Source organism: Ptychodera flava, chromosome 6, assembly GCF_041260155.1.
Source record: "Ptychodera flava strain L36383 chromosome 6, AS_Pfla_20210202, whole genome shotgun sequence".
NCBI lineage: Eukaryota > Metazoa > Hemichordata > Enteropneusta > Ptychoderidae > Ptychodera > Ptychodera flava.
Window position 1 is genome coordinate 28,027,243 of NC_091933.1, and position 19,194 is coordinate 28,046,436.

At 39.1% G+C, this 19,194-nt stretch overlaps 2 protein-coding genes across 2 annotated transcripts in view; one reads left to right on the forward strand and one right to left on the reverse strand.

Moving 5' to 3' along the window:
• The window catches only part of LOC139135388 (aminopeptidase N-like), a 29,626-nt gene extending 17,508 nt beyond the window's left edge, over positions 1 to 12,118 (forward strand). The window contains exons 10-17 of the mRNA XM_070702752.1: positions 6,802 to 6,935; positions 7,108 to 7,311; positions 7,658 to 7,746; positions 8,773 to 8,886; positions 9,099 to 9,260; positions 9,840 to 9,977; positions 10,909 to 10,981; positions 11,375 to 12,118. Of these exons, the coding sequence (XP_070558853.1) occupies positions 6,802 to 6,935; positions 7,108 to 7,311; positions 7,658 to 7,746; positions 8,773 to 8,886; positions 9,099 to 9,260; positions 9,840 to 9,977; positions 10,909 to 10,981; positions 11,375 to 11,533 (1,073 nt within the window). The 3' untranslated portion in view covers positions 11,534 to 12,118. The remainder of the gene's footprint in view (positions 1 to 6,801; positions 6,936 to 7,107; positions 7,312 to 7,657; positions 7,747 to 8,772; positions 8,887 to 9,098; positions 9,261 to 9,839; positions 9,978 to 10,908; positions 10,982 to 11,374) is intronic.
• A 3,162-nt stretch (positions 12,119 to 15,280) lies between these two features.
• LOC139135390 (uncharacterized) lies at positions 15,281 to 18,932 on the reverse strand. Its single transcript, XM_070702755.1, has 2 exons — positions 18,854 to 18,932; positions 15,281 to 18,731 (listed from the first exon to the last, which is right to left on the reverse strand). The coding sequence occupies exon 2, from the start codon at positions 18,389 to 18,391 to the stop codon at positions 17,714 to 17,716; it is 678 nt and encodes a 225-aa protein (XP_070558856.1). The 5' UTR covers positions 18,392 to 18,731; positions 18,854 to 18,932; the 3' UTR covers positions 15,281 to 17,713.
• Between the last annotated feature and the right edge of the window lie 262 nt (positions 18,933 to 19,194).

Genomic DNA, 19,194 nt, shown 5'->3' on the forward strand with positions numbered 1-19,194 from the left:
TCATTTAGCAAATTTAAATAATATCCCACTTGCTATCGTTGCTCTCGATCAAGAGAAGGCTTTCGACAGAATAAATCACGGTTACTTGTTAAATACTTTAAAAACCTTTGGGTTCGGCAAAATTTCATTAATTTTATCTCTCTTCTGTATTCTAATTGTTACGTGCAGAGAAAACGAACAAAAGGGTGAACTCAGCAGTTAACGTTTAAACAAAATTTATTACGAAAATAAAACTAATTGCTAAGTCAGGGATAGAGTACAAGCTTTAAAAGTGTACAGACTACTTATCTCAGCTGGGACGGCAAAGCTCCAGTCTCAGAGTCGTAACAGTCTGTCGAATGAATGAACAGTCCTTTGGCTTGCAGTTGCACAAAGTCCACAGTGTAAATCCAGCGTTGACAGTGAAGGTCTTGAAAAGTCTTGAGAATGACTACTGCTGGAGTTTAGTAACACACAAGAGACACGATCCCAAAAGTCTGACTGGAAGCTGTGCACGTCCCTTTTATAAAGGCATATAAGAACAATCTAGAACTTTTATTGACATGCTAATTACTGTTCTAAAATTATCTCCCTTACACAACTAATCAACTTTCCAGAACATTCCAAACATGACTAATTGAATTCAAGGTTGTGAGGTCATCAAGGGCAGTGACCTTGAGAATGTTCTAGACTAATTGAACTCAGGTCATGATGAGTGTGGGGGAAATGACCTACATAACACACCCCCTCTTCAAAAAAAGAAAATTTTTCAAAGAAAAATCTTTCTTTTACAAATGTAATCTTGAAAAGGATTTAAGTACTCAAATTTTTTTTTACTCTAAAGTAAAATTTCTTGAAAGTGAACAACAATAAACTCTAAATACGAGAGAGACAGTCTGCAATTAAATTATCTCTGCCTTTGATATGTCTAATGTCAAGATTAAACTCCTGTAACATTAAACTCCATCTTAGCAATCTCTGATTTTGCCTTTAAATTTCTGCAGAAAAACAAGAGGGTTGTGATCAATATAAACCACTATTGGCTGATTTGAAGAAGTAACATAAACTTCAAAATGCTGGAAAGCTAATATCAAAGATAAACACTCTTTTCAATTGTAGAGTAGTTTCTCTGGGATTTGTTAAATTTGCGTGAAAAATAGCAAACAGGATGATCTACACCATGACTATCCTCTTGCAATAAAACAGCACCAGCAGCCGTATCACTAGCATCCACAGCTAATTTGAATGGCAAAGTGAAATCTGGTGCAGACAACACTGGAGCACTTTGCAGTATGGCTTTAAGTGTATCAAATGCCTGTTGGCATTGCTCTGACCAAACAAACTTTACTTTCTTTTTAAGTAAGTTAGTCAAAGGCTCAGTAATTGTGGAGAAATTTGGACAGAATTTTCTGTAGTAACCAGCCATACCGAGAAAGCGCATCAGTTGTCGTTTGCAGTTTGGTATGGGAAAACTTGAAATGGCACTGATTTTGGCATCAACAGGTTTTACCTCACCCTGTCCTACAGTATGTCCGAGGTAAGTTACCCTCGCCCAACCAAACTCAGATTTGGCAAGGTTGACAGTCAACATTGCTTTACTCAGTCTCTCAAAGAACTTCCGCATGAGCTTGATGTGTTCCTCCCAGGTGTCACTATACAGGACGACGTCGTCAACGTAAGCTGCACACCCGTCTAGCCGGATATGACGTCGTTGATCATCCGTTGGAACGTTGCCGGAGAGTTCTTCATTCCGAATGGCATCACCTTGTACTGAAACAATCCGTCTGGTGTAACAAAGGCGGATATTTCACGAGCACGATCCGTCAGAGGGACTTGCCAAAATCCCTTCAGTAGGTCAAATTTCGTCACGTACTTGGCTTTTCCCACTCGGTCGACGCAGTCATCAATCCTCGGGATTGGGAAATTGTCTGTCTTTGTTAAAGTGTTGACCTTCCTAAAGTCCGTGCACATACGATAACTGTGATCTGATTTGGGAACAAGTATGCACAGCGAACTCCAGTTACTTTTACTGGGTTCAATAAAGTCATTGTCCAGCAGGTATTTGACTTCTTCCTGGAGATATTTTGCTTTTGTTGGATTCAGTCTGTATGGATGTTGTTTTACAGGCTTACTGTCCCCAACATCAACGTCGTGATAGATGACGTTTGTCCTCGTTGAACATCTTGAAACAGGTGTTTATATTCGTGGAGCAGTTCTTTCACCTGTTGTTGTTGTTCTGGCTGGAGGTGTGCCAACTTTGTAGACTCCAGCTCTCCAGCTCCAGGATTTCTGAGTTCTGAAGCTTGACCGAGCCCAGCTTTGAGTTTAGAGTATTTTCACTCAAGTCAGTTTCAGTATCACTATCTTCATAATGGTTTGAACTGACTGCACTGACAGGCTGAGTTATAGTAGGATTATCCCTATCCAAATATGGCTTAAGCATATTTATGTGACATAGCTGTTTTTGTTTTCGCCTGTCAGGTGTTATTATGATGTAATTTAAATCACTCAATTTCTTATCAATTAGGTATGGCCCAAAGTAACGAGCATGGAGTGGTTTGCCAGGAATTGGAAGTAGAACAAGAACTTTTTGACCTGGTTCAAACTTCCGTTTTGAGGTGCTTTTATCATATTTGATTTTCATTGACTGCTGAGATGACTCAAGATTTTCTCTGGCTAATTCACATGCTTTAGAGAGCTTTGTACGAAAATCTGAGACATATTGCAAAATATTCAGACAATCATCATCGTCTGATAGGAATTTCTCTTTAATGAGCTTAAGTGGGCCACGGACTGTATGTCCGAATACAAGCTCAAATGGGCTAAAACCAAGAGACTCTTGAATTGACTCTCTAACAGCAAAGAGCAGAAAATGAATTCCTTCATCCCACTGCTTCTCTGTATCGAAACAGTAGGTCCTAATCATGGTTTTCAAAGTTTGATGAAATCGCTCAAGAGCACCCTGACTTTCTGGGTGATAGGCGGATGACCTATACTGTTTAATGCCTAGCTGATCCATCACTTGTTGAAAAATTCCAGACATAAAGTTGGAGCCTTGATCGGACTGGACACATTTAGGGAGGCCGAATAAAGTGAAAAATTTGACTAAAGCTCTCACTATAGTCTTTGTCTTTATGTTTCTCAGTGGTATGGCTTCTGGGAACCGAGTTGATGTACACATTATTGTCAACATGTACTCATTTCCTGATCTTGTTTTTGGTAGGGGCCCAACACAGTCTATTAGTATCCTACTAAATAGTTCTTGAAATGCAGGAATTGGCTGTAAAGGGGCCTTTGGAATGGTCTGATTCGGCTTTCCTACCATTTGACATGTGTGACAAGTTTTACAGAAATGTGCTACATCCTGCCTGAGATTAGGCCAATAAAAGTGACTGAGAATTTTATGATAAGTTTTCCTGACTCCTAAATGACCAGCCCAGGGGGTTTCATGGGCCAGGCGCAATATTTCAGCACGATAGGGCTTTGGAACCACAATTTGATGTTTTATAGCCCGATCGTCATCAACCAAAACATCTGGAGGTCTCCATTTACGCATGAGAATACCAGATTTTGTATAATAGGAAACAGAGCTATCTGAAGTTTTAACTTCATCATCTACCCTGTCAAACAAAGACAAAATATCTGGGTCTTTGTGTTGTTCTGCAATGAGATTTGATCTAGAAAATGTCTGACTTTGGTCAGCAGAAGTTTTACTGGAAGTTTCAAATCCACGAGGGATAACGGAATGATCCGTGTCAAACACCTGACTGAGAAAGGTGTCATTTAAGTCAACATCTGTGACATTGTTTTTGAGAGTATTTTGATTCTCGGAAGTTTTCTTTGACATGGCTCGAGTAATAGCACATGAAGGAAATAAATCGGGTATCTCTTGTTCAATTGGCTCTGGATCCTGATCTAAACTAGGATTATCAGTCACAAGTGGATTAGCGATGACCTTGTCCCCAGCAAGGTCGTTTCCAAGAAGAAGGTGAATCCCTTCAAAGGCAAAAAAGGCCTAATACCTAAAGCCACAGGTCCAGAAACAAAGTCCGAAACAAAGTCGAAGACAAATAGACATTATGGAGAGGAACAGGAATGTAGTCATTGCAATCTACCCCCTTAATAAGAACTTTAGAACTGAAAATGACTTTTCAGAAAACGGCAGGGTATCTGCCAACAAAAGAGACTGGGAAGCCCCGGTATCTCTTAAAATTTTGACAGGGGTAGCGGAAGAAAAATCACTAGAAAGTGATATAAAACCATCGTGAATAAATGGTTCGAAAATACCCATAATGCTATCTTGAGAAGAATTGACCTTGACCTCATTAATTGGGGATGAGAGGAATTTAACCTCAGAAAATGTGTTGCACACATTATTAGACTCTAATCGAGTTGATGAAGAAATAAAGCCGGTGGGCTTAGATCCACTTTGACTACTTTGACCTTCACGTTTTCTTTTCAATTTGAAACAATCTGACATTAAATGGCCGTCTTTCTTACAATAATTACAAGAAAGTGTACCGAACTGTTTGTCAGAAGGAGATTGAGACTTGGGATCTGATGATGTGGGAGTGTTACTTGAATTTTGTGAACTGTTGTCATTTGATTTTCTACTGTCCTTTGAGAAATTCTTGGATGAAAAGGAGGAGTTAAATTTACCTGCATTGTTTCTGTATGAAAAGGACTGGGATGGTTTGCTGAGAAAGGAAGATTTGTGGGTCAATGAATAATCATCGGCCAAACGTGCAGCAACCTCCAATGTATCTGCCTTTTGTTCATTGATAAATGTCTTGATGTCACTCCGAATGCACCTCTTAAATTCTTCAATCAAAACAAGCTGTCGTAATTTGTCATAATTCTGACTGACCTTTTCAGAAGAGCACCAACGGTCAAACAGTTGTTCTTTTGTTCGAGCAAATTCAACATAAGTTTGATCTTTCGCCTTCTCACAATCCCTAAATTTCTGACGGTAAGCTTCAGGCACCAACTCATAGCCCTTGAGAATTAATTCCTTCACAGAATCATAATTTGAAGCCTGCTCTACTGACAACTGAATGTAAATTTCTCTGGCTTTACCCACCAAAGCACTCTGCAAAAGCATAGACCAGGACTCCTTAGGCCAATTCAGACTCTGAGCAATTTTCTCAAAATGAAGGAAATATTTATCAACATCCTTTTCTTGGAAAGGGGGAACTAACCTGAAATGCTTAGTGATGTCAAACTTGTCTGAAGGGAAGAATTTTCCTGACTGTCCAAGCTCTAAACGTCTCATTTCTAACTGTAGTCGATGTTCTTCCAATTCTCTCTCCTTTTCTCTCTGTCTTTCTTCCATTTGTAATTCTTTGTCTTTCATTTGTAATTTTTCCTGCCTTTCCCTTTCTTCCATTTGCAATTTTTCCTTTTCTAATTCCAATTTCTTAAGCTCCAAATCTGCCTGTATTCTAATTCTAATTTTTTGAGTTCGAAGGAAGACTCAGGCTCATAATCTTTTAAGGCAGACTCTTCAAAATGGCCAGAATTAACTAAATGTTTTGCAATCTTGAACTGAATTTCTCGCTTGCGCATAGATCTTTTGACATCTACTTTAAGGAAATTTGCCAGTGCTATGAGGTTGTCTTTTCTGAGGGAATTAAATATGTCCTGATCAAGGTCATCCATAAATTCGTCTGGCTTGAATTCCGCCATGATTGAATTTCGCTGAGTTCACAGTATACAGTAGTTTTGAAAAGGCTGTCAAAATGTTGTCAAACGGCTCAAAATATTCGTCTCCCGGACGAGCCCCCATTTGTTACGTGCAGACACAGGGTGTTGTCTAAATGTCCGTTCCCAGGGGTGGGTAGGTGTTTCGTTGTATTGCTAATAAAGATATATTCTACCAACCTTTGGTGTTTTGGTCTTAAACTTAGCACTGCCCTTGACAATCATGCTGTATCTATTATCTGATGAGTTTGAGTGCCTAATTGGCCAAAGTAAGCAAGGGTTAATTGAATATGAATAGTCTCCCTACTGACCCTCTACAAATTTTTAGAACTCGTCTTAAATCGCGGATTCAAATAGAATTTTTGCATCACAAACTTAATAATCAACTTGCCATTTTCAAGAACACTTGGACGACTAATGACGCCCTTTGTAGAGTCAATGATAATGGAGTCCTTGTCATTAATGATTTAATTTAACCTTGGTTTCTTTCATGTTCCTGTCTTTTTCCTGCACACATATACATTGACAGTTCCTTGTTTCCTGGTCGTTGTCGGCTTTTAATCCTGGGCACCGTACTCCTTGCGGGATCTTCGGATCGGTTAAAAGTCTGATGGAGGGTCATACATACACTTAACAACGTAAGTTCTGTTCTCTCAAATAGGTAATGTTGAACTGTAACCCGAAACTAGACCCTCGCTTATCATCGATATCTGTCCACGTAGCTGTACCGAAAGTATCTTTCGTCATCGGGATTTCGTCTTTTGTTCTCACCTGGATTTGAATTTTTTCTGTCCTTATATTGTAAATATTTGTAAATTCATTGTATTTCACATGCTCTCCTTTTCCGTTTTCTCCTTTTTGGAAACCGGTTTCCGTTTTCTGAATTTTAGTCCTTGTACAAGTTTGTGTATATAGTGAATAAACGATGGTTTGAAAACTACTACTACTACTACTACTACTACTACTACTACTACTACTACTACTACTACTACTACTACTTCTACGAATATTTTTTCTTTTTATGAAAATAAATAAGTCGGTTGTCGGTGACAATGCAATCACGCGACTTATATGTTCTTTTTTTCCATTGAATCTTTATGTTGTGTTTGATTCTGCGCACAGCTGACTTGGACTTCGAAGGAATCAACGAAGATGATTGGTACTTGGCAAATATCAATCAAACCGCCTACATCCGGGTCAACTATGACGTAGACAACTGGAGGAAATTGGCCAAACAACTTAATGAATCTTTCGAGGTGAGAAACCAGCCTTGGGTTCTCGAAAAGGGAAATCAGTCACCGTAATTTTTAGATATAAGTTCGTCCGTCGGTAAAACTGATGTACGTCTCAATTCATGAGAAATTTCTGGGTATATGATTGGTCGTCTGAATGATTGGCTTCGACTTACATCAAAACATTTCAATCTAGGTCATTCCTCTTCGAAGTCGCTCACATCTCCTGGACGACGCCCTCCATCTAGGTCGGTCTCATCATCTCGATCACGTGATCGCCTTGGAATTGATGGAGTATTTACGTCACGAAGACCAACATCTACCCTGGAACACCGTCTACAACGACCACTTCTTCACCGCGTACATGTTGTGGAGATCATCGACATATGGGATGTTTCAGGTGCGTGGAGTCGCCCAGCAAATATACCAACTTGTACTGGGCTTCAATTCATAATGAATATATGACATTATGATGCCGTATAGGCCTATATCATACAAATATTCTCGAGTATGTTCGGAAGAAAGATAATGTCGTCACATCAAAATACTCACTTTGAGGTGGATTGGAATAGTTTCGTCTAACGACAGTCCATGAGTCACCCTTTCGTGGAACTAAAACGGTTCGTACACCACCGATGATGTAAATACCTGAGAGATGTGACGCTAACAAGGAGCCTGTTGTCTTGCAATTACAGTGCACAGGTATTACTAAAAACGTTATTTCATTTCATACACTCCTCCCACAGAAATATATGCGATATCTAATATCTCCGAGTTACGACCACCTTGGTTGGGATTTCGACTACACCTATTCAGAGGGCAACGAGATTGAATAGTAAGTGTCTTTGTTGGTCGTAGTTCAATACAAGACCTCGTTTTCGCCGCCCTTGTCTCTCATGAATGAAAGGTACTCGAATACGGATATTTACACTTCAAGTTGCCTTCAAAGAAGTTCACTGAAATTGGGATTTAATAGTAAGAGCAGAGGAGTATATCCCAGACCACTTTATGTTTGCTAAGTTGTTGGCTCTGAATGCACAGATGTTACCCACAATTCCCCTTGATCTGTATACAAAAAACAAGCACATTTCTTCTGTACGTAGAACAGCTTGCATGGTCCATATTTCAAAATTTGACAGCGTTGTTTTGATGATCATTTCCTTCTAATTTCCCACTTTGAATAATGAGAAGGTTAACTCCTTTTCCACGGAGATAGCAATTTTGTAATTTTGTCAACAGATATTTTGATGGCCATACACAATATATTGAAGGAGACTATGGGAATAAGTTGGAACTTTGTTGGCAAAAGAAAGGGTATTGTTTTTTTAATGTTCATGACAAAGGGATTTTGCATGTCCAACGGGTGGTATGATGAGACCAACTCAGTTACTGATAATGTTACCTTGGCAAATGTAGAATTTTTAGCACCTACAAACATCGTCTTCTTATTCGATTTACTCTTGAATTTGAAACATAATCATAATAAATAATTTTGGAGCGTACTTTTAACAAATAATCTTACAATCAAACTGTAAGTCTTGAAGTCTGCAGAAAGCAATAAAATGGAATTAGCCTTTAGCAGACAAAATGTCTGAGTATATAATCAAGGAGAATTGTGGGTAACCTAACTCACTGTGCTCTGTTAGAATATTGAATAAAATAAAAATATGACACTTCATCAAACCACGATGCACCGGAATCTGCAGAGATGTCGCGTGAATCACGAATTCATATGCGGGTGATTTTAACTTAATATTGATCACCTACAGATTTATCACCATTCTCTGCAATAGTATCCGTGTAAGCTCCATTCGACATAGATTTTGCGCAGAATCAATTAATCGCAGATTATCCTCGTCAGTTACAGACAGCTGACCACTCTCAGGACCGCCTGTGAATACAATCACGCCGAGTGTGTTGGTAACGCCACGCAGTTGTATCATGATTGGATCAGTAACCCCGACGGAGAACATCCGTAAGTTTACCCAGTCGTCGTGGATCTTTCTTTCAACGAAGGAGCAGAAAGGGCAGCTGATATCAACAAAAACAAAGCGTTCTTTTTAGCTGGTGTCGTTTCAATTATGGCGAAACATTACCATTCTATTAAACTTTGAATTTGTTTCGGCGTTAAAAAAGTCAACGTCTTGAACATTCTCTAATGTTGTGAAGTTTTATTTCTTTCTCCAGAATCGACCCAAATATGAGAAGCTCTGCTTACTGCACGGTCATTCGGCATGGCAGCTACGTAGAATGGGAGTCAGCCTACATCAGACAGTCTGTGGATTTGACAGAAGGCAGTCGGCTGAGATCAGCCCTTGGATGCAGCAGGGAGCCGTACACTCTGATCGGGTAAGTACCACATGCTTTGGACTGAATTCTTGTGGCAGTGATCGTTAGAGCGAAAGCAGCCTTCAGTGCTACATGAATGTTCTCACTCTTACACATACATACATACATACATACATACATACATACATACATACATACATACATACATACATACATACATACATACACACACATACATACATACATACATACATACATACATACATACATACATACATACATACATACATACATACATACATACAGACAGACAGACAGACAGACAGACAGACAGACAGACAGACAGACAGACAGACAGACAGACAGACGGACAGACGGACGGACGGACGGACGGACAGGCAATCAGACAGGCAGACAGGGAAGGGATAGAGGAAAGGATGGAAGAAGGATATTGGAATGGATAATTGACGATAAAAATAAGGCACTCTAACTAGCTATTACGTCAAGTGCATGTGAAAGTGCCTTTATGTATTCGCATTTCAAAATTATGTGTCTTCGCGCAGTATAATTGATACTGTTAACATTCAGAACAATCGTTTAGAACTCATCCCTCACCGTCCCCATTAATTCTGTACTCAGATACATGGAAAAGTCAATGGATACGAGCAATGGGCTCTCAGCAAGCTCTACCATCGGATCTGTGAGAGATAATTCAGGGCTTGGATTTACACTTGCCTGGGAGTTTACCATGGATCACTTCGATGCTCTCCATGAGAGGTGAGTAACCGTAGAAAAAATTGACAGATAAACAATTAAAAAATAGACTGATAGAGACATATATGAGCGAACACAGGAAGTACGTGTCGTCAAGACGACTGAATACACGTTGCATCGTTTGCCAATTTGAAGTTACAGTATTCTTTTTCAGGATTCCTGTGCATAAACATCTAGAAATTTTATCGTCGTTTTAAACTTAGGGTGGCCATATTCAAAACAAACAAAACATTTTCTTTGTCGCAGATAACGTTATATTGCCTTTTGTTGATTTTTAGATTGAGTCAACAAGTTTTCCAACTCAAAGTTTGTGTGGTGTTACTGTATAGGTACATTGTCATTGTCATGGACCATTACCTATCACCTTACCTTGAAATACAGTATTCTCGTCAGTTTGTTTGTTTTTGCGAAACAAATCATATCGATTTTTATCACGAAGAAAATTTTTCTTTTCGATTGAGGTTTGAATTAAACAATATGCAAATAGCTCATTAGAAGTCACGTGGTTGATTTCGACAATACTGATTGGATATTTAACCCTTGTCACTTAAGACACTAACATGTAAAATGAATGCAGGGCAAACACAGGACAAAGACAAAATACTGTTACCAGTTTCTATAAAGTTTATCCTACTAGAAAGTTAGACCGGCTACATGAAAGGTAGCAGTCAATCAAGAAATACTGTTATGCAAGTTGGAGAATTGACAAATATCACAACATAGCATCACGAACCATCATTATTTTCCTCGTGATTGAGTTAATATTTTTGAGCTCGCATGTGTAACCTTCACACGTGTGTTCTCCAGAGGTGTTTCTGTCTGACTGGAGACTAGCTCCGGGATCCACGGTCAGACATGCTGATCTGTTCATGTAGAGTTAGGCGACTCACATATATCAACTGTACACTCTCACCTTTCTCAATTCCCCCGACAGATACGGCGATAGTGCTTATGGGATAGTGTGGGCTTTCGCTGATAAGATGAACTCTCAAAATGACCTCGATCAGGTAAGGACCGAAGTTGTACATACCCGTCGTCAAGATGGCTCTCTCGCGAGCAGTTTGCCGTTCTCGGCTGCGTCGGTTTGTGGCCGTACCACCTCATGAATGGTGTCCGGCACATGACATGACATGACATGACATGAAGACATATACTGATTTGTTGCTGCTACTTTACAATGTCGGAACTACTGAAAGGTTTTATTCAAATTCAAAAATAACAGCAATGTATGTTCACAGTACTGGATTCAGTATTTGCCTAGACCCTATACGCCGCTTACGGCCTCCGTGGGGTCTGAGGCATAGAGGCCTTAAGCGACGTATAGGGTCTAGGCAAATACAGTATAGGACATATCAGATGTGTCGTTGATAATCATTATTTTTTTTCTTTTTGCGTTTCAGCTAAACGCTTTTGGAGAAAGATATTACGATATGCCGGGAGAAGAAGCCGTCAAATTTTACGAAGCCGTCGATAAAGTGACTGCTAACATTGCCTGGGCAGATAGGAACATGGGCGCCATTAAAGATTTCCTCTCGGATGTCATGACTAGAATTCGTTGATTTTGATATCAAATTTCCAGCCTAGAAGTTAAAGATTTCCTATAAGAAAGCACTTAAACTTTCGCCGCTTGAATTTAGTCTCCACGCGATAATAAAAAATTGATTATTTGTCCCAACGCGTGAAGGGTCATTCGCCTTTGAAGTAATGCAGAGCATTTATTAGTTTTGGACATTTGGCCGTAAATTCTTTCTAAAATCCTTTTTGTCCCTTTTCTGTATGATTTGTCCCCTATGTTGTACTGTACTAATCATGTTGGTCACTAGCGATGTCCTCAAAAGGTTGAAAACATTTTTGCCGTGAAATTTCCATTAAAATGAAAATAACTGTAAATTCAATATTAAACTTGTATGCGACCTTCAGCCACGAAATTGCAAGTCATTTCATTTTGCGTAAAAATAACTGACACAATCATAGAATCTGCACTTAAATTTCCCTTCAGACTGACTTATGAGACTTATTGAAAATCTCGACTTGCAATGCCAGTTTAACACCCATTATCAACTTAGACGCCATTTATTGTATCTATTGTATTCTGATACCATGATAAGTGTGTAAGTTCTTATAAAGTTCACGATGTCATTTCACTTATTAGTGACCAGACTGTGATTTTTTTAAAATTCCCATGCACGTCATTGTTTGGTTCACCACATTTATAGGTAAGACGTAACGGATAGCCTGGATAACTCGGGGGTATAACAAATTTCATAGCCATCAAAGAATTTTATATTTACTTAAAAACGCAAGCATTTGTCAATGGCAGTACTATTTAAATCCAAGTTTTCTGAAGAATGAGGAGGAAATATACGATTTGTCAGATATGGTTTCATATCATCACGGTTCCTTGAAAGGTTATGTACGAATGCATGGCAGAGAATTTGGAAACCAAGATCATCTACTTTCTGATAGTGCTGCGTCGATGTATAGAGCGATTTGAATTACTTTTTAAACTGACGAAGAACGAGGAAGGGACCGCGGCCATTAAACCGTTTTCGGGAGATGGTCAAAGTCGGTGAAAAATTTATCTACGGGGCTAAAAATTTGTCTTGCAAACAGGTATCCATATGACCGGAAAGTGAACAGTGTGGAATTCGCAGGGAAAAACTTCGCATTCTCTGCCGCAACTGCATATATATATCGAATCATGGAATACAACAAATGTTTTGCATTTCCTCATTCTGCCCAACCCTTTCTAAGATGGTCTGGGCATCATTATACAAGTGGTATAGCCACAAACTGATGACGTCAAATCACCGTACGCAAAACACAGACGCCTTGCAATTATGGCGCTGTGTATGGCGATTTTACGTCATCAGTTTGTGGCTATACCACTTGTAAAATGATGCAAAATAGAAACTTTTTCAGAATGGCGTGGTGTTTGAATTCTTTAAACTTTGCAAAGAAAGGGTAGAATGGTACTATCTTGTCAGCAGCAGTGAGTAGAAGTGGAGGTCGATGGTAGTTTAGACACCCAGTTGCAAGTATATCTTAAAAGTTTCAGCCTATGTCATACATACGCAAACAGAGAATTATTTTCAAAGTGTTAAAAATTCTTTGATGAAGGTAACGTCTCTTGTTTTATGACACACTCGAGCTCACCCGGAAAGTATTTTGGATTCGCCAATCTAGAAAGGAAAAGCTACACATTCCAGTTGGTTAAGTTTAGGATGTACTACGGCCTCGTTTCCAGATAAACGGTCTCATCAGAAAATATAAAATTTGATCTGGCCATGTTTGTTCAGCTACGGGGGTGACATCCATACATTGAACCGTTGTAGATATTGAGCTCCTACCAGAGTTTTGGTGCTAATGCAGGCTTCAACACCTGACTCATGATCATGTCATGAGGGCGCACTTTGAATGTTTCAAGCGCGGCGAGCCTTTTGCGAGTGGTCGTCACCTACGGAATTTACACTAAATCATAGACCCTCGAGGGTCTATGACTAAATCGACGGTCAAATCGTACGGTTACGATCATCCATAACATTGTAAGACATGCCTCTTTTTATAAGATTAAACCAATTAATTGCATATTCTCTTCATTTATTTGACAATCATGGTAGAATGCCCATCAGGGACAAATGTTCAGACTCCGACAATATTTTTTGGTCTGTACATAGAGTTGTCGCCGGCTTTTTGTTGTGAGAATCGAAAATTTGATTTTTCCTTCATAGAGTTAACAGGGATGGCGACCATTTTGATTATCAAGTATAGGTAAATATTGGGTAATTTGTTTCTCTAGTACCAACGTTTGCTTGGTGACCATGATTTTTTATTCATGATTGATGTTGAAAAAGAATGGTTAAAGGTTTCTTCAAAATCTGTTTTATATAATGCGTGACATGCATTTTCTGAATTACTCATTCCGTAATATGTCACCAACGACGAGTAAAACAAGTTTTATTCAAATAATCTTTGTCTAAGTTGTTATGCTTATAACAATAGATTATTGATACTGCATTGAACAATTTAGAGTGGTTTGACAAGGTTACACTTGTTTTTGTTCTGTTTATCATATATGTTGTATATGATATTTCTGCTGAACCGTCATAGCATTCAAATTTTAAAGTAAAAGAGCGAATGTGAAATTAGTTTGGTAAGTTTGAAATCTTGAAACATTTTTACAATAGTTTACAGAGGGCGTATTTTATACCCGAAGGTGTGTCTGACAATATTCTACGTGAGCGTATCCTTTTGGCAGAGACTCAAATAACTTCTCTGTTATATTCTGTGTTACATATCCAGATTGTTCGAATTCAATATTGCGAAAACTTTGACTCCAATCGCTTGGCCCTATGATAAAATTGTCTTTGTTTTGTACCGAATACAAATAATCGTCTCCTTTTCCACACTATCTGCATATCTTGGTGTGTGTCTAAATTCCAGAATTTGAATCACGGCCAATACTCAAAGTCAACATTATATCTCAGTATGTGGGCACTCGCCCTCTAAGCTGACATCACCAAGTTAAGTCGCCAGTTGGGCATTTTTATCTGTGCGTTTCTCCAGTCTCGAATAATTTCATGGCTATGAAGCCTGCATATTCAACAAACGGTGCAAAAACAACTTTTTGGGAAATGGACAGTAGGACAAAAGTCGTCATTTTCTGGCATTTCCCGTTTTGTTGTGCCTCTTTGCACCGATCATTAATTCATTGCAATCTTATAAACTTAAAGATAGTCGGGCGATATCTTACTTTATTTGATGTAAACACACCTTCATTGCACCCTATGGTCACATCAAAGTAACGAGCAAGATAACGGAGATTGCTTTGAATGACGTTAACGTCCAGGTCACGTGAACCAGCAGAAAACGTCGACTCGATCATAATTTTCACCTTTATCGCTCCCGTCGAAAGGATTATCTTCGGGTCTACATGCTCGACATTATGAGTTCCTATTCTAATGCCCTGTTTGACATGTACAGTAAATTTGAATATATTTTCCAGTACTTTTCTTCTGTTTGCCAAATAATGATTCTTGTTCCAGTCCTAAAATCAGCCGAACCTGTATGTGTGTGACGTTGAATGATAGATCATTGACAACTGAATTTCAATGTGGACAAGCATGTATTCGTCAACAATGACATACAGTAAACAACGCATACAATTCTATGCGTTGTGTTGGCAACGCTAATACTCTTTATTTCATCACACTTACGGGAGATGAATAAATTATGTATATTTTATCAAACAAAAATTAATGAAATTGTTATAAAAAAACTACTGATAACTTCTATTATCTTCTTAATGTAGAATGCGCCTCGGGGACAGATATATTTCAGATACATTTCTGGTCTACCGCTTGTAGGGAGCTCATTTTAAACTGTTGGGGTAAATAATATCAAAATATCACCGCCTAAATTATGGCGGCCATTTTAAATTTCAAATATCGGTAAATGTCATGTAATTTGTTTTTCTAGTGCGAAACTTTGCACTGTGACTCCTGATTTTTATTCCTGATTGGTAACAGAACGGTTGAAAATTTCAATGAGGAAAATTTGAGCAACAGTGTAAGTTTTTCAACTTCGGGACACATACGACCTTAGTATGACAAGTCAGTAGTCACAGCGCCACCTCAGTGTCAGCGCCACGCAACAGAGAGGAAAGACATTGGCCTGGAGAAGAATGCATGCGTCTGCGCCATATGTGCTGTAAGTCGACGAACAGTCGATTCTGCCTTTGAAAAATATATTTTGATTTTTCCACAAAGTAAAGAGACACAACTTTCAATAAGTGCACAGTCTGTATTATATTGTTGTCTGGAGGGCACCGGGTAACTATTTGGCATACAAGAGGTGTTACCTTTTAAGGCACAGTCTCAGATTGTCGCATAAGTTCATGACACGAAATTCATTCGTTTACATCTAAACCCCCTCCCCCTAAACGAAAGTTCAAAAGTGCGAAATGTTGATGTCTGCCTGAGAGTACAATGTAGCATTTTGCTATAGCTACTGAAGAATATGTATCCCCTGACCACATTACCGCCGTCAGTATGACACGAACGAATTGGAACTCGTTACAGCAAAATTTGCCCGTACGAGTGTACAGTTTTTGTTAATTTTTACACACAACGTAAAGAGAACATGCAATCAAAAAATAAAAGTGCGAAAGTGAAGTTTACTAATAGAATGGAGGTCAAATCCCCTCCTCCCGTAAACGAATAAATTTCGCTTTTTTGAACTTATGCGACAATCTGAGACGGTCCGTATTAAAGCAGAGGAAAATCTGTTTGATTGAACTGTTATCAGCCTGAATCGTCTGTTTATTCTTGGCTAAAGGTAGAACGACACTCAAGTGCAGTAATTACGATTATGGCAGGGAGAACTCACCTCGAGCAAGACGTCACTCCAGGGTGTAAACTTCTTGTTGAAACGAATTGAGCAAAATTGATCTATTCCTAAATGATAAACTAATTTTTAGCAATTCGAAAAAAGAACAATGGCGTTCGACTTGTCCGCCGAATCAAGTCCTTCTTTGCTTTACTCAGTAGACGAGATGAACACTTGGTGATACACTGACATATTTACTTTGTTTAGACACCCTCGCCAAAGATTTGAAATGAAAAATTCTCAGCAGTATGAGATTTAACTGTAACAAATCTTTCTGGATGTTCTGCCCCATTTTTTCAGTGTTGATTTTTGTCTTTTTGATGTTTATCTTTTTGTTAGCGTTGGTTTTTTTATCTTTTTTATTTCAAGTCTAAAAACAGGTGCGCATTTTGATCAGAACACGATTGGAACTTAATTTGGGGTAATTGGTTTTTCATATTTTGCAAACTTCTCAAAAGTGTTAGGTGCCATACAGCTGAATGTTGCAATATCGCAAACTACTCATAAAAGCGAGTGTGTAATGTAAAAAGAAAAGCAGATGAGATAACATTTGTAGATTACATGGACATTACTTCACCATCCAATTATCCCAAATTAGTTCAAATCGTGTTTCAGAGTAACTACTAAACAAATCAAAAGTGTGCATATACCGTGTACGTGTGTATCTGTACATTATCGATCACGATTCGTGGCGATTAGTTTTAATTACTAACTCTCAATTTCTCTAATCCACTCAGACTACCATGTCGTATTATCGTGCAGTCTTCCGCCATAATTGTAAAGGTGTTTAAAAAGGGAGTTACAGACATTTAATTTTCGACAAAGGAGAAGTACACTAAAATAACTCCAAACATTTTTCGCATAACAATGAAGCTACTACCATTTTAAAAAAATCATTAAGATATTTGTGTAACTATATTTTCAAAATCGCATTGTCTTGAGACGCCGTTATACCACCAACGGAGGGCACACTTTAATTCGCAATGAACAGCATGTATGTTTCAAAATGCTTGCAATTAATACAACTGGAGTGTGGTTTAAGCACGTACACAAATATCACCATTCTATATAAAGCAAATATATCCGTTGACTGGATATACAGGGACCCCACAATTAAACCAGTCTTCCGTTGCAATGTCCATTTTCATCACATCAATCGATGTTACACCTCATTGAAAGGAGACAAAGGGGTTATTATGTTAAAAATCGATGACAAATCGATATCGTTAGGACTCGTCTGTGATCACATAATTGTTGCAAATAAAAAACAATTTGTACCTGCACATAAGCATGTCACAAAGGTTATCTCCGTATTTACAATATTTTTAAAGCCGTCCAATTTTCGTCTTTTTTCATGAATTTGACATCACACTGGAATTCCGTGTGTTTCGTTTGCTCACTTCAATCGGTGGTAGGATGATTTTCCCCCTCGTTGTGTTACTGTTAGCAGCTGTCTTGGTGTTCAGAGCTGTGGGTACCCTGAGTACCTGGCTGCGCTCCATGGCTTCTAGACTGGCTTTCTTTGCGGGTTCAACAAGTTTCTTTGCCTTCTCCAGTCTCGGGTTGTACGCATCGATAGCATGGCTTTGCTTGCGAACTTCTGCTCGCATTGAGAACAGATACCTCCCCCTCGCCGCGTACCTTTCCAGCGACTTTCGTTCAACAAGTCGCCTCTCGTCATGAAAGCTCATGGGGTGACTCTCGTAAGCGCGTCTAGTTGCCTCAATATCGTGTAATTCTTTCTTAAGTTGCGCCTGAACACGGTTGACCCGAATATTAAAGACATCCCCGGCCCTTTCTAGTCGTCGATACGTGAGTTGCAGTCGGTTTCTCTCCTTAGTGTTCACGATACCTGCCCTATGTCTCATCCGGGCACCCAGTCTTTGAATGGCCTCAAACCGCTTCCAACTTTTTACCTCGTCCATGTTCAACTTCAAGTCTTCACTCTTCTTTTCAGATTTCGACTCGTCCGTTTCTGTCTCGTTAACATTCGGACTTGAACTCGAACTATCGAGGGACTCAGGCGGCATTTCAATCTTAAAAATGTCAGTCGGCTGCGAACAGTCTTGAACGTCTATCACAAAAGTTCAGCTGGATCTAAGAGACATGCGACTGTTGTTCTGTCTCCATAATCAGTGCTTTGCGTGATTTATGCTCAGGTCCACGAACTTGTCGCTCTTTAAGTTTTCACTGACCACTGCTTAAGTGCGAGCGGCGAAGTTCCTGCCTGAATTACCCAAAGCGTATACGTCTACTCGATGGTCATCTGATTAATGTTCAAAACATCAGTGCTCTGAGTTACAGTTATACGTGTATTAGGCCTGTCTTCCAAATCTTGCAGTCAAGATCCCTCGATCGTCACCCTATCTCCTGTAAAAAAGATGTGATGAAAATTATTGGTCGTTTAAAAACGCCGAGTCTAGGACCGGGGGCGAATTAACGAGACAATTGGTCGAAAGGCGGGGGCGCGTCATACGTAAATTGTTGCTTACCAGCCGTTCTGTCTGTTATACTGCTTTATGGCATCGCCTTGTTCTGTGTCGCGAAGGAAGAGAGGGGAGCCTATTTTATGGACAGGTGGGTAAGCAATAACAAGTAATCCACAATTCATTGCTTGGCGATTAATCAGCCACTAGATTACCGTTATCTCGGCCCTTGGGTACCGGACAACGGTACCAAACTTCTCCGAGATACGTTTTTCCTACAAACTGGTCTGGTTTAGCAATTTTTGTTAACATTTAAAATATAATTTCATCCTGCTTACCACAAGATATAAGGCTTTACGGGCTTTGTTTTGAGACATACCATTAATTATTGAACGAAACTTTGCCCT

Coding starts and splice junctions, on each gene's coding strand:
- LOC139135390 (XM_070702755.1), bottom strand. CDS start 18,391: ATGCCGCCTGAGTCCCTCGATAGTTCGAGTTCAAGTCCGAATGTTAAC.